The sequence below is a fragment of the Lycorma delicatula genome, chromosome 2 (genome assembly GCF_047948215.1).
Source record: "Lycorma delicatula isolate Av1 chromosome 2, ASM4794821v1, whole genome shotgun sequence".
NCBI lineage: Eukaryota > Metazoa > Arthropoda > Insecta > Hemiptera > Fulgoridae > Lycorma > Lycorma delicatula.
Window position 1 is genome coordinate 224,739,404 of NC_134456.1, and position 13,729 is coordinate 224,753,132.

At 29.9% G+C, this 13,729-nt stretch overlaps 1 protein-coding gene across 1 annotated transcript in view; it reads right to left on the reverse strand.

Annotated features, from left to right (window-relative positions):
• Positions 1-6,006: 6,006 nt before the first annotated feature.
• Positions 6,007-13,729, reverse strand: part of LOC142320079 (uncharacterized) — a 138,075-nt gene continuing 130,352 nt past the window's right edge. Inside the window, exons 9-10 of the mRNA XM_075357753.1 lie at positions 12,655-12,900; positions 6,007-6,391 (exon numbers count right to left, since the gene is read on the reverse strand). Coding sequence (XP_075213868.1) covers positions 6,225-6,391; positions 12,655-12,900 — 413 coding nt within the window. The 3' untranslated portion in view covers positions 6,007-6,224. The remainder of the gene's footprint in view (positions 6,392-12,654; positions 12,901-13,729) is intronic.

Below are 13,729 nucleotides of genomic sequence, written 5' to 3' on the forward strand. Positions count from 1 at the left end.
AACAGTCCCTTCGAAGAGACTTGGATAGTAGACTAACTAAAGTGATCCTATGCGGTCATAAAAGATGAAAAAGAATAAATAAACAAACAATCTGTATGGAATTTATAAGATTAAATATAATGACTGTGATAGTATTTATACAGAAAAAACAAGTAAATCCTTTGAGATTTTTTGAACATATAAAAATTACAAAAATAATAAATTAGGTTTATTTAATATGACAGACCATCTAATAAACATTAAAACTTTTATTTGTATTAACACAAATTTAGAAACATTAAAAATTAATAATGATTACATAAAATTAAATATATTAGAAAAATATTAAATATAAAAATAGAAACAAAATTTCAATCTGATAAACCATCAAACAGTGTTCGAGAAAACGGTCTTATAAAAAATGAAACAGATAGCAGCACTCATTTGATAAATTAATATACAATTTTCATTATTTTACTGTTTTTATTTTAAAATTTGTATTATGCATTAATGGAATTATTTTAGTCATGACTGATGGTGCAATGAGTTAATAAAATATTCTGATATCGTTTTGCAGTAATGGTGTACTTGAAGAAAAGAAACCAATCATTTTTTTTGTAATATTGCACACCATACATCCATCTTCAGTGGGTGCAATTATTTTTCATGATATGCGTGGGGATTTTCAGCTTCCAAATCCTACTGTTGTAGCTGTGTACATAGCCACCCAGATGAAACCACCCCTTGTCTGTGAAAAAATCGAGTCCATAACGGGAATACCCTCATGCATGAATTGACGAAACTATTGACAATATTCTAGCCGTTTTTCTTTGTCTGGATCAACAAGCTGATGAACTGTTTGAATTCGATATGATCGAACGAACGGTTGATTTTGATAAATTAATTTCATCTGATAAGCATACAGTGATTTTTTTGGCGAGTCAGTTAATCGGTCTTTGATTTCAGGACTGTCTATGGATTCAATAGTGTCATCGATCTTTTGTGTTCCTTGTTATTAAGAGAATCTGTCTCTCTAAACTTAGCCACTAACCTCAAAACTGATGTCTTGTTTGATGTTGGTTTATCATGGTACTTACAGCAAAAAGATTCTTGCATTGCATCCACTGATGGCATGCTAAAGTACAACTCAAAAATAAAAACACATTCGTCTTGTGAAAATACCATCTGCTCTCTAACAATGCAATGAACGTTACTGTATCAGTATCAGTCTTCTGCTTCAACGCCATTTTCTCTTATCAGATGATTCCATTCCAGTAAAATGTAGGAGAGCTGGGCAGTCAATTCAAATATTATAGGAGACTGATTGGTGGGTTGCGCTTTAAATGGGTCAACCTGTATCTTTTGTATTATAATAATTTTCACTAGCTGTGTATTTTATTAAACTATTATCAAATATATTTATTTAGTTATGTATTGTTAGTAAGATAATTAAACTATTAAATATGTATGTATTGTAATAACATTAATAAAATCTGTTTGGTGCAAAAACCGTTTCCTTATTTTCTTGAGTTTTGTAGCAGTTTTTAAGGAATTGGCAATTGTGTACAACTGACCATTAGAAAATTAAAAAACAAAATATTTAAAAGATTAATAATCAGTTCTTGATTAGACTTAAGTCTTAACTTTTTATATAATTTGTTGACAAAGTTATGAATCACTGAACTTGTCTTGCTGAGAAAATGCATACAAATCATAATTTTTTTATTTGTAATCATTCTTGATTCAGTTTTTATTTTTCTAAATTGAAAATTATAAAAATTATGCAGAAAAAAGTCTTAATTTGATATAAAACATGTTTTTTCCAATTTCGTAGTTTTTAAGGTAAGCTTTTTTAAATACAGGCAGTTTCTTTCATGAATTCTATTATAGATGATTGTAGCAGTATTTTCCCCATTTTAAATAGGCAAATTTTAATCTTTAATATTTACTTAATCCTTTAAAACTTATACTGTTCATTATTGTTTCTGTAGATCATTTAACTATTTTTTTTTATTATAGTCATTGTTTTGGAGCTTCTAAGATATATTTTGCAGATTTGAGAAGACTGCTAAAGGCTCTAATAAAAGTTTGTTTGGCCAATGAAGGCAGGGCCATCAGTAATGCCATTATTGGTCAGGCTCACAATGACTTTTTTTAACATGCCTCACAAAGCTCACTTGTCTTGATAATGTTTAGAAGATTTTCCATTCTGTATATATTTTTGGATATATGTTGTACAAAGTTGGTTTCATAAGTCGTGACTGATGATGCGGGATTCCGCAAAAGTACAAGTACTTTCATGAAAAATTATGGTAAGATATATCTAATTTATTTCAATATTCTGTGGTTGGTGGTTTATTTAATAGAATTTAAATATAATTTAACAGTGCAGAGAAATAATATGAATCTTAAAAAATTAATTTCAGTAAAATAAAAAAATATAAAGATATTATACAAACAAGAAATAAAAATGAATTCTATAGTACTACTCGTATATGAATGACAGGAACATCAGTTGTTGTGGCAGTGTGAAAACTTTGATGATCTGCTGTAATGGTTTTTCTCTTTTAACATTAATCCTATTATATTACTTATAACAGAAATCCAAATATGCACACAACAAACACTGATAACAACAATAAACAGTAAATAATTACATAACTCGTAATACAATTTCTTTATAATTATACAGTAAAACTCAAATATTTAAGTAAAGCACATATTCAAGAAAACAGTTACTAATTGAGTAGTGGAAAAAAGATATTGTCATATCATTTATAATAGATCATTTTCTATTCAGATAAATTCTGACACGCTATACTCTTTAACATTATACTGTATTATACATTTGATACATTTTGCTACCAAAAGTGTTGGTAGCCATTGATAGCGTATTAAAAATAATGATTAATTTGCATACCATCTTAAATAACGAATTGTCAAAAACTTTACTTGAAAAATTAATCTCAGAATTCAATAACACTTGAAAATTGTTTGCGGCACAACATCTTGTCGAAAGTGGCTCTTTTGGGTCCTAGATCCAAAAGGCAAGGGTTTAGTGATGTGTCTTCATATGAATATGCCAAAGACTCTATTAAAGCTGATTTAGAAAAAATGTCACAGACACGAATGGTGCTGGAAGACCACAGAGAAGAGCCAAATCATTCAGATGGAATAGATGAAGATTCCATCTGGATGGACTTCGACTTGAGGACAACAAAAAATTCCTCTGTATCCACAGTTGCTGTCAGTATCATACTGATGAGGTAATATATTGAAGAAAGGCTACTCAATAAGAAAGAAAATCCGCTACGTTGGTGGCGTACACAGGCTATTTTATACCCGAAACATGCTAATTTAGCAAAAAGATATTTGTCTGTTATGGCTACAGCAATGCCAACGGAAAGAGTTTTCTCCAAATCAGGACAAATATTATCTGAAAGACGTATACATCATTAAAACCAAAAGAATGGAAAATATGTTATTTTTAAACGTCAACAGAAGATTATTTGATTAAGATAAAAATATCATTTTTTAAATTAAAAAAAAAACTCAGTAAGATAAATAAACAGAAGTTATAAGGTTTATTAATTGAAATTTTATTTTTGTAATGCGATCGTGATGTACCAGTTCTTTGTGTGTAGTTGTAATTTGTTCAGTGTGTATTTACATTTTTCGTGTAATATTTGTAGTTATAAACAATTTTTTATAAAAATTTTACTGATTCATGATTAAAAAATTATCAATTAATCACAAAAGGTGAGGCAATATCTTTTATTTTTAATTTTTTTCTGCAGAATATAAATTAAGTAATATTTACAAGTAAAAAGGGGTTAAAAAAAAATCGATGGCATGAATGAGTTGTCTGTTGTCTGAATGAGTATCTATTTCTATGTAATTTAATTTTTGTTAAAGTAGTAAAAACTTTAAGTCCTTTTTTTTTAAAAAAACTGTACAATGTAAGTTATACTTTCTTTCTTTTTCCTGTTTAGCCTCCGGTAACTACCGCTTAGATAATTCTTCAGAGGATGAATGAGGATGATATGTATGAGTGTAAATGAAGTGTAGTCTTGTACATTCTCAGTTCGACCGTTCCTGAGATGTGTGGTTAATTGAAACCCAACCACCAAAGAACACCGGTATCCACGATCTAGTATTCAAATCTGTGTAAAAATAACTGGCTTTACTAGGACTTGAACGCTGGAACTCTCAACTTCCAAATCAGCTGATTTGGGAAGACACGTTCACCACTAGACCAACCCGGTGGGTTGATGTAAGTTATACTGAACATTCTTTGTATAACGTAGTACTTGTACGTTTCTTACGCCAGGATTACTTCAGAGGATGAATGAGGATGATATGTATGAATGTAGTCTTGTAGTCTCAGATCAACCATTTCTGAGATGTTTGGTGATTAATTGAAACCCAACCACCAAAGAACACGTGAATCCACGATCTAGTATTCAAATCTGTATAAAAGTAAAAGCGTTTACTCGGATTTGAACCTTAGAACTCTCGACTTCGAAATCAGCTAATTTGCTAAGACGCATTCACCACTAGACCAACCCGGTGGAGGTGGCAAAAATAAATAAAATTATAACTGTTTAGTTCTTCTTATTCATTGCAAATCAAATAAAGTTGTCTATAATCGGTTGGCCTTGTTAACAGCTGATATTTCATATTACTAATATAATAATGTGTTTAATTCTCTATTGTTCAGTCTAATTCCACTCTTCAGAGACTCAACATATTCATATCATTAATGCATAACTAATTAATTTACAACACTGTCACGCATATGAAGTATAAGGGGAAAGATTATAATAAAAATAATTTGGAATATTAACTAAATAAGGACTATTACTTATTTCAATGAACCAGTGAATAACTAAATATTTGGAATAATTAATCCAAACCAAGGCACTAAGCAAAGGTGGCTATTATTCGACAAAATGAACATGATGTTTTAAAAAGGTGAACATACTCAAATAGATTACCATTATAATGTATGACTTAATAATATTACCTCCTTTGTAATATTTACTTTTAAATTATTTGTACGCGTTCAAATGAGAATCCAGAGGACCTTATCAAAACTGATGATCAGCTTTCAACAAGTTTCTGTTTAAGTATGTGTTTCTGATATATGTGAAATTCAAGAGCAGTTTAACTTTTTAAATGATGTTGATAAAAAAAAAAAATTAGAGGCTCTTCAGTCATACAACTCCTCAAAATATTGTAATCATTTAGCAGCTCATCTCTAAAAGCAGACTTAACTGCTTATTCATACATTCGTGTTTATTCATACATTTCAAAATGAAATTTTATTAAGAAAGACACCGTGCAGGAAACACATTATTATGAACTACATACATTTTATAGTCCCAGCACAGAAAATAGCTATTAGGCTTGAATACCTGTTGGCATGACAAGACATGCACCAAAAATAATCATAATACCCATTTTCATAGAAAAGATTTTGTTATTGCATTTTAAAGTAGTTGTTATTGAATTTTAAAGTAGCTCAACTCCTCAACTAGTGAACAAATAAATGATTCTCTTTCACTGAATAAGAGAGGATTGTTGTCACATGGTTGCTGATACATGGAGTGGATCAAAACAAAATTATTACTAAACCCAAAAATCTGGATCAAAATAATTTTTAAAAAAATCTAATTTGTTGAAAAATATTATTACATGATAGTTCTGGTCATTAACGAATGCTACTTATGAGAACATTCACCTGGAATTTGAAATTATATCACATGTCAAACTAGCAATTTTGACAAATCTTCATTATTTGTAAATTTGAGATGACATTGTTTTAAAAATGTGCTCATTTGAAAGTTTTTCTCTGTTATAATTTTATAATTACATTAAACTTAAACACAAAGATTTAAAAATCATTGTTTACAGTGCACCATAAGAAAGTTAGTCCTTTTGGAATGTAAGAAATCGAAATTTTAATTACATCAGTAACTGTGAAAATATTTTGTATTATTTTATTTTTTTTTATTCTACATTCTAAATTTTGGCAAAGATACAAATGCTTATCACTAGTTATCTTTAATCACAAACATTGTTACTAATATATTTAAACAATAATTATACATTATATTAAATAATTTTATCATCTGCCTTTGTCTTTTTGTTAACACAGTTTTTTTTTTGTTGTAATTATATTTCATAATTCTTCAAAATTTAACTAAAAAATAGTAGTAATTATTAAATAATATTAAAAAAAATCATTTGTCTTCTTCAAACTTTATCCATACTCCACCATCAACATTATTTAGGATGGAATTCTTCATGATTTTCAAAGGTAGCTTGGTCTTCTTACTTAACGTTACAGTGTAGTTTAGTAATAACAAAGCCAATATGATTTTCATTTCAAGCATTGCTAGTCTCATGGCTGTAGCAAAATTTAAAAATAAAAAATTAGTTGATATCTGTAAATTTGATTACACTTAAAATTATGCTGAATTTAGTCGATTAAAAATTTAAATATTTTTATTATCAAAAACTTGTTTCCAGTATTAACACATTTCAGATATTACATAGATATTTTGAAGATGATAAAAGAAAATAAGTTATGTGTATTCATGCATGTATGGCTAGGATATTTCATATCTAAAAACATGTAATTTTTTATAAAATCATACTATTGTCCATGTTTAACATGAATTTTATCTATTTTTTTATCTAAATTCATTCTCGAGGCTCCTATTACTCAGGAAGTCCCACCAAGAGCCTCAGTATCTCTTGTTTAGCAGTTCTTTTCCATATTTGAGTCGATTAATTCAAAATCATTGATCAGTAATGTACTGCTACCACCCTAAATAAGATAATTTGATCTCTGACTGAGGCATTAAGGTAGGATGGATGTTCACTGAGTAAAAGTATTTTGAAGTCTTGAAGAATTCCAAGTAATTTGTTTGCTTGTTTCACAGTCACTCTATAATTGCCACTTTCTCGCCTATTCTTATTCTCTTCTTCCCCAGTGATGATGTGTCAGTTATGTTGCTCTGTGGATTAGGAATTTATCAGGAAATTCCTGCCAGAGGACCAAAATTGTAAAATAGTATGCTGCCTTTGTTCAATACCTCAGTTAGGTTTAATTATTCTATATATTCTAATTATTCGCTGGTTCATTAAAAAAAATTAGTCTTTATTTCGTATATAAATTATTTTTATTATAATCTTTGAACTTGTAATTCATATTTGTATATGTATATATAAGATTATTGTATTAATTAATTATACATTCACAATAGACAGATGTTAAGTCTTGTTCCATCCTTCTAAGACTCAACATGTGTTTATTACAAATGTATATTTAATTAATACAATAATCTTATATACGTATATGAATTACAAGTTCAAAGATTATATTAAAAATAATTTATATTATAAATGAAATGACTTTTATTTATTTGAATGAACCAGTGAATAATAAAATATTTAGGATAATTAAACCTAACTAAGTCATTGAACCAAGGTGGTACATTATTCTACATTTTTCTTTAAAAAAATTCTTTATAAATTCTTTTTCTACATGCAGGCAGAACAGAAAGCTTCTCCCTAGACTAAGAAGTTTAATAGATAAAAATGAGTCTTCTAATACATACATCCATGGCATTCTTTTGAAAATGTGATTTTCAAAATTTGAAAGAAGCAGGAAATAAGTAATTAAAGCATGATGTCTCAAGATGATGAGAAAGCAGCTTTACACCAAAGAACTAAAAAAATTTTTTTTATACATTAATGATTTATATTTGCTCTTATAAGAAGTACTAAAATATTATATGCAGAAAAACCATCACGGTTACTGGTTTTTATTCTCAGTTAGTATAAAAAAGAACAATGTTCTTGTAGGGAGTGGAAGCATATCTACCTACCATCTGGAAGTTTCTTCAGGATCAAGTATGGTTAAAAAAAGTTAATTCAGTCACCTTACTACCTTAATATCATCTCACTTTAACAACTATCTACTGAAAATAAAATTCTGGGATAACCTAGATGGGGAGAAAATACAACAAAACAGTTTAAATCTTAATATATTACACAAAAAATAAGAATAAATGAGTATAAAGCACACATAAAAATATTCAGTAATTCATGCAATATAGAAAACAATATCCGTGTATGACAATAATATGAATAAGGGCTCAAAGCTAAGACCTTGGTCAAATTATAAAAAGAAGCTGTACTAATTACAAATAATTATGCTGCAGGTTACTGTTATTTACAGAAATACACTTTAGTTATTGATGAAATTATGATCAATAATTTCCATAGAATCTGCAGAATCCAGAAGAAAATAATTTTCTCCAAGCACATTGCCAAAGGAATCAACAAAGCTGGTTATGTATCCAAAGAAAAAGATGATTCTTTCTGGATCTAACATAAGGCATTCAAAAACCAAAGTCGGTTATATTACTTAAGACTTCCTTTGAGTACCTTAATAGCAAAGATAATATTCTGAAACAACTGCTGATCCCTCAAGGATGTAACACCTCTCAAAATTACTCTGGGATTTATAGGCCTCAGATGATGCTTTACCAAAAAATTTATATGTAAAAAATGAAGAAAAAAATTTTGAAAACAGCTTCAATTAAACTAAAACTATAATTTCATTATATTGTGACGCAGTATTCAAGCATTGGCCTGCTTGAAAAGTTCAAATTGAGAAAGTTGCAGAGGAACCTAAATTTCAGACAACTCGAGTCCTAAAATTCAGAAAATTTTGAATTTTCACAACTCAGAGTCAGAGTTATGAAGGAGGAGTCACTCACTCAATCAACATGTGGTGAGAGCCGGCATTATTTGTGATCCTAGCAGCTGTCTGAATTGAAATCCCGATGTCTCAAGAGTCGATGACATCTATCACCTTTTCAATCTTTTCTCACATTACATTGCCACAGAAACCATTGAAACTGCGGTTATAGATACTGGGGTGACAGCGACCTTTCTTCAATAGCTACGGATTTTTATGTTGATGATGAGGATATAAAGAAGAATCGTAGAAATAAGAAGAAAGGTTGGCCATGCAGGTTAAATTTTATGAACCCCAAGTACAAGACGATATTTTAATAGAATATAAATGGATGCAAACGACACATAGTAGAATTGCGAGTCTTTATTTACCAGTTAAAATTAATGTACATCTACGAACAAGCAACACATTTAAAACTAGATGATAACTTTCAAATAAGAGTATAATGTATTTAAATTTCATCAACCTCCTAATATAAGACCGAGAGGAGGAGTAGCACAACCTCGATTGGCTGTGTTAAGAAGCAATCCCATTTTTACAAAAATAGAAGTGGGTGAAGTCCACATAAATCAGTCAACTATGTAACTATCTATAATATTTATTTACTGCAGTTAGACTTGAATATAGATGATTTATTACAATAATAATTTAACTGCCTCAACCAGTAATTCTAGAAGGTGGGATTTTAATACTCATAATCCTTTAGAGGATCAAACCACTCTAGAGGCAGAATAATGGATTTCCTTGTGAGTTCAACCTTAGTATAATTAAACATAGGCAAAGGAAAGTATTTTACCGCCAGTGATGGGTCATTTTCTTGCATTGTCTTAACCCTTCATTAGCAAACAAATTGAAATGAAAAGTGATTAATGGCTTACATGGAAGTGATCACTTTTCTATACTAATGTCAATGAATATTTAGAGAACCACCTAGATCAACATCTAGGAGATGGCTATGTAATCATGCTGTCTGGGAAAACATTGCCGAACAAGCTTAAGTCCCACAACCAACTGGTGATTTCAATTATGATGTTGATCAGATGACTTCACTTATTCTTAATTCATAGAATATCAAGGAAAATGCATAGACTACCAGTTCCTTGGTGGGACACAAAAGTAACCAAAGCAATAAAGATAAAGAAGAGAGTATATATTGTCTGTAAACGCTCTTCGGTACTTACAAATCTCATTGACATTAAGAGATGTAGAGCTGTTACAAGAAGAGTAATCATAAATGCCAAAAAATCAACATTTTTACAACAAAATGTTTCATATATAAACAAAAAAATACTGCAGCAGATGTTTTAAAAAAAGTGAAAGCATAGTTTGGGAGGTCTGTCTTCCATCCTAAGACCCTCCAATTAAAGAATAATAATGAAAATATTGATTTGCCGAATGAGATCATTGAAGTATTAGCAAACCAGTATGAGACAACAACTCTGAAAATTATGATAATTTTCAAGCATGTAAAACTACGAATGTTCTGGAGATAAGTTTCAGGACTGAATGTTGTTAAGCATATAATGCTCTCTTTACAATGAGAGACCTTAATTATGCTCTTGGAAAAACTGGCAATTAAGCAGCCGGACGACACAGCCTGTAATATTTAATAATAAGAATATTGAGCTCCACTGCTAAGAAAGGATTCTGGATCTGCCTAATATGATTAATATGACTAATATGATATGTCTTGCGCAGTAAGCGTTAGACGTTTTCCCATATTCCATTGGGCAGAGAGGCATTCTTTCCATTTGCTAATCAATGGAAAGAAGCCATTATCATTGCAGTGCATAAAAAAGGGAGAAATGGTTTCACGTTCACAGAGCTTTTGATATATCTGAGATGTACTATTGTTAAAATATTTAGGCAGATGGTAACTTATTTATTCTTGTGAGTTCTAGAAAGAGGTGGATTTTTATCATTACATCAAACATAGTTCTGGCAGTTTCACTTGAAAATTGACCAAACTGTGAACTTAGAACATTATACACTAAATAGTTTATATTAAAGAAACATTGTGTTGCTGTTTTCTTAGACCTAGAAAAAGCTTTTGATATGACTTGGAGATAGCATATTGAAGAAATCATATGATTGGGGATTCTGAGATAAATTACCCATTTTCAATGATTATTACTTGTGAGCTCATACATTTAAAGCTTGAGATATGAAACACATTCATTTCCAGAGTTTTAGAAACTGGAGTGTGGCAGGGTTCATAAGCTAAATCTCGCTTAGATGAGTGAGAATTTTTGTAGAAGTTTATATGTGGATAGCAGTGCTCTACTCAAGGAATCACACAGCGATAGTGAAATATAAACTACAGTCAGGGGTTAATAATTTTGTAAATGGAGCTAAAAGAAATTATTTATGATTTTTACCAGAAAAGATATTTTGTGTTCATTTCTGTAGAAAGCGACAACCGCAAACAAGTCTGACACTTTATTTAGATAGGCATGAAATAATATATAAAGATAATGTGAAATTCTTAGGTGTCACCTTTGACAAATATCTATTGTGGCGCACTCATGTCAAATAAATAGTGATAAAATGTAGAACAGTCCTAAATGTAATGAAATACCTATAACATACTATTTGGGGCTTAGACAAAGAAGTTCTGTTGAACATAGAACTTATTCAGGTCACTAATAACAACTTATAGTTCAGAATGTACTATAGCTGAGTTTTTTACTCATTCACTCATCCACGTCATCTGGGAAAGTTAGGTTACATCATGCAGGAGTTCGGTATGTTACAGGAGTATTTAAGACAAATACAGTACAAAGTCTCCTCTCTGAAACAGGTGTATTTTGCTCATTTTATAGAAGAGAGATATTTATACTGAAATATGCAACGCATATTTAGCCATTTAAAACTCACCTGAATTACAAACTGTTTTTTAAACATAGGCTGGCCAAAATGAGGAAAAGATGTAGGACCTATTCAAAGCCAGCACGATGCAAAAATGATGAGTAAATACATATAATAATATTTTCCTTTCACTCATATAACTATTAAAAAAAAGAAAGTACCCCCACCGTTATTCTCTTAAGTCATGGTAAGAACTGATATCTCTAATGTGGACAAAGAGAATATATCTTGACATATCATTCAGAATAGATTTATGGAGCTAATATCTAAATACAGAAATTACAGCCATATTTATATGGATGGACCAAAAACACCAAATGGATGCTCCATAGTAGTAAATGATGATGCATATTATTGGGGTCTTACTAATACCATGTAATCTTTATACATTCAAAATATAGTATCCATCATGCTCTTGCTTTCATATAACATTACAATGAAGATATTGTTATATGTACTGATTCTCTGAGTGAAATAATGACTTTACAAAAGTGTTCTATTAACCTGCTCCTCACACACATGCATGCGTGCACACACACACACACACACACACACACACACACACACACACACACACACACACAGAGAGAGAGAGAGAGACTTATTTATTTTTATATAAAATAAAAGTATGTTTTAGAAGAGGTTCTTTAAGTGAATAAAAATGAAATTCAGCCCACATCCTAAATATAAATAACCAATAAAAAATTTTCATACAATACTTTTACTCAAAGACATTCTATATAAATGAAAGAGTAACTGATATGACATCGCTTGAAGATGAAAAGCATATCTATTAAAATATGCTAATCATAGATATTAAAGTCAAGCTAGAATATAATATTCTGCCTTCCAAATATAAAGTTCAACTTACATGGACGTATATTATATATGTACATGTTTTCGAGAAGAACATATCTGCTGTAAGATGTTTGGTTAGAATTTATTGTGAATTTTTAAATTTTAATTAATACTAAACAGTTATACTATGAGTAAAATCTTTTTATAAATTAGATATTGTACAACTTTATTACCAATACAAATCCTTGGTCCAGAGCCAAATGGAAAAAAAACACCCTTTGGAATGGCATCCATATCTTCAAAACGGTCAGGATTAAACTTCTCAGGATCAGGAAAGTACTGAGGGTCCTTTTGAAGGCAACCTGCAGGAACCACTACAGAGCTACCTTTTTCTATAATTAAATCAGTACCTGGGATTTTGTAGTCTTTTGTACAATATCTTGTCAATGCTGAAGCTACTGTATGCAAGCGTAGAGTTTCTGAAATAAAATAAATGATGTGTTGTTTACCAGTTGATCTTCATTTGCTTATGAAAACACTCAGAATGAACATAAAACTTAAAAACTCAGAAATAAGTTACTCTTTTACACTACTTACCTTCAACTATATGCTTTGCTGTATCATAAACTTCCATGGATCAGTTATCTCAAACACTGACATTAGAATCGATGTAAAACTGTTTATACTGGATAAAACAACTATTATAGCACAACTTATTTTTAAAAAAATTAGAACAAAACTCTTATTTCAATTGTTTATTCTCTTATAAAAATGCATTTTAGCCTATTCACCTATCTACCACTTATAACATTATTTACAGCAATAATGCCCTAGAAATTAAATTACTAAGTTGTTACTTACCTTACTCATTGTATTCTTAAAACATTTATTTGTTGGTTTCTTGGTATGAATTTTATTATAAATTAAGATTATATTATGTAACTTCATCAAATAAACCTACCACTTTACATGTTAAATTTTTTTAATTAAAAATAAATTTTAAATGCAGCTACTTTATTTTGAAAGTTCCTAAAAATAAGTTATTTCTTTCACCATTTGAAAATTCTTAGAGATAACCCTTTCTATTTTTCTGCTTAGTCTCTGGAACCACCATAAGGTATTATTTCAGACGATGAGTGAGGATGATATGAATGTAAATGAAGTGCAGCCTTGTACAGTCTCAGTCCAACTATTCCTAAGATATATGGTTAATTGAAACCCAACCACCAAAGAACATCAGTATCCATGATCTAGTATTCAAATCCATATAAAAGTAACTGCCTTTATTAGGAATTGAGCCTTAGAACT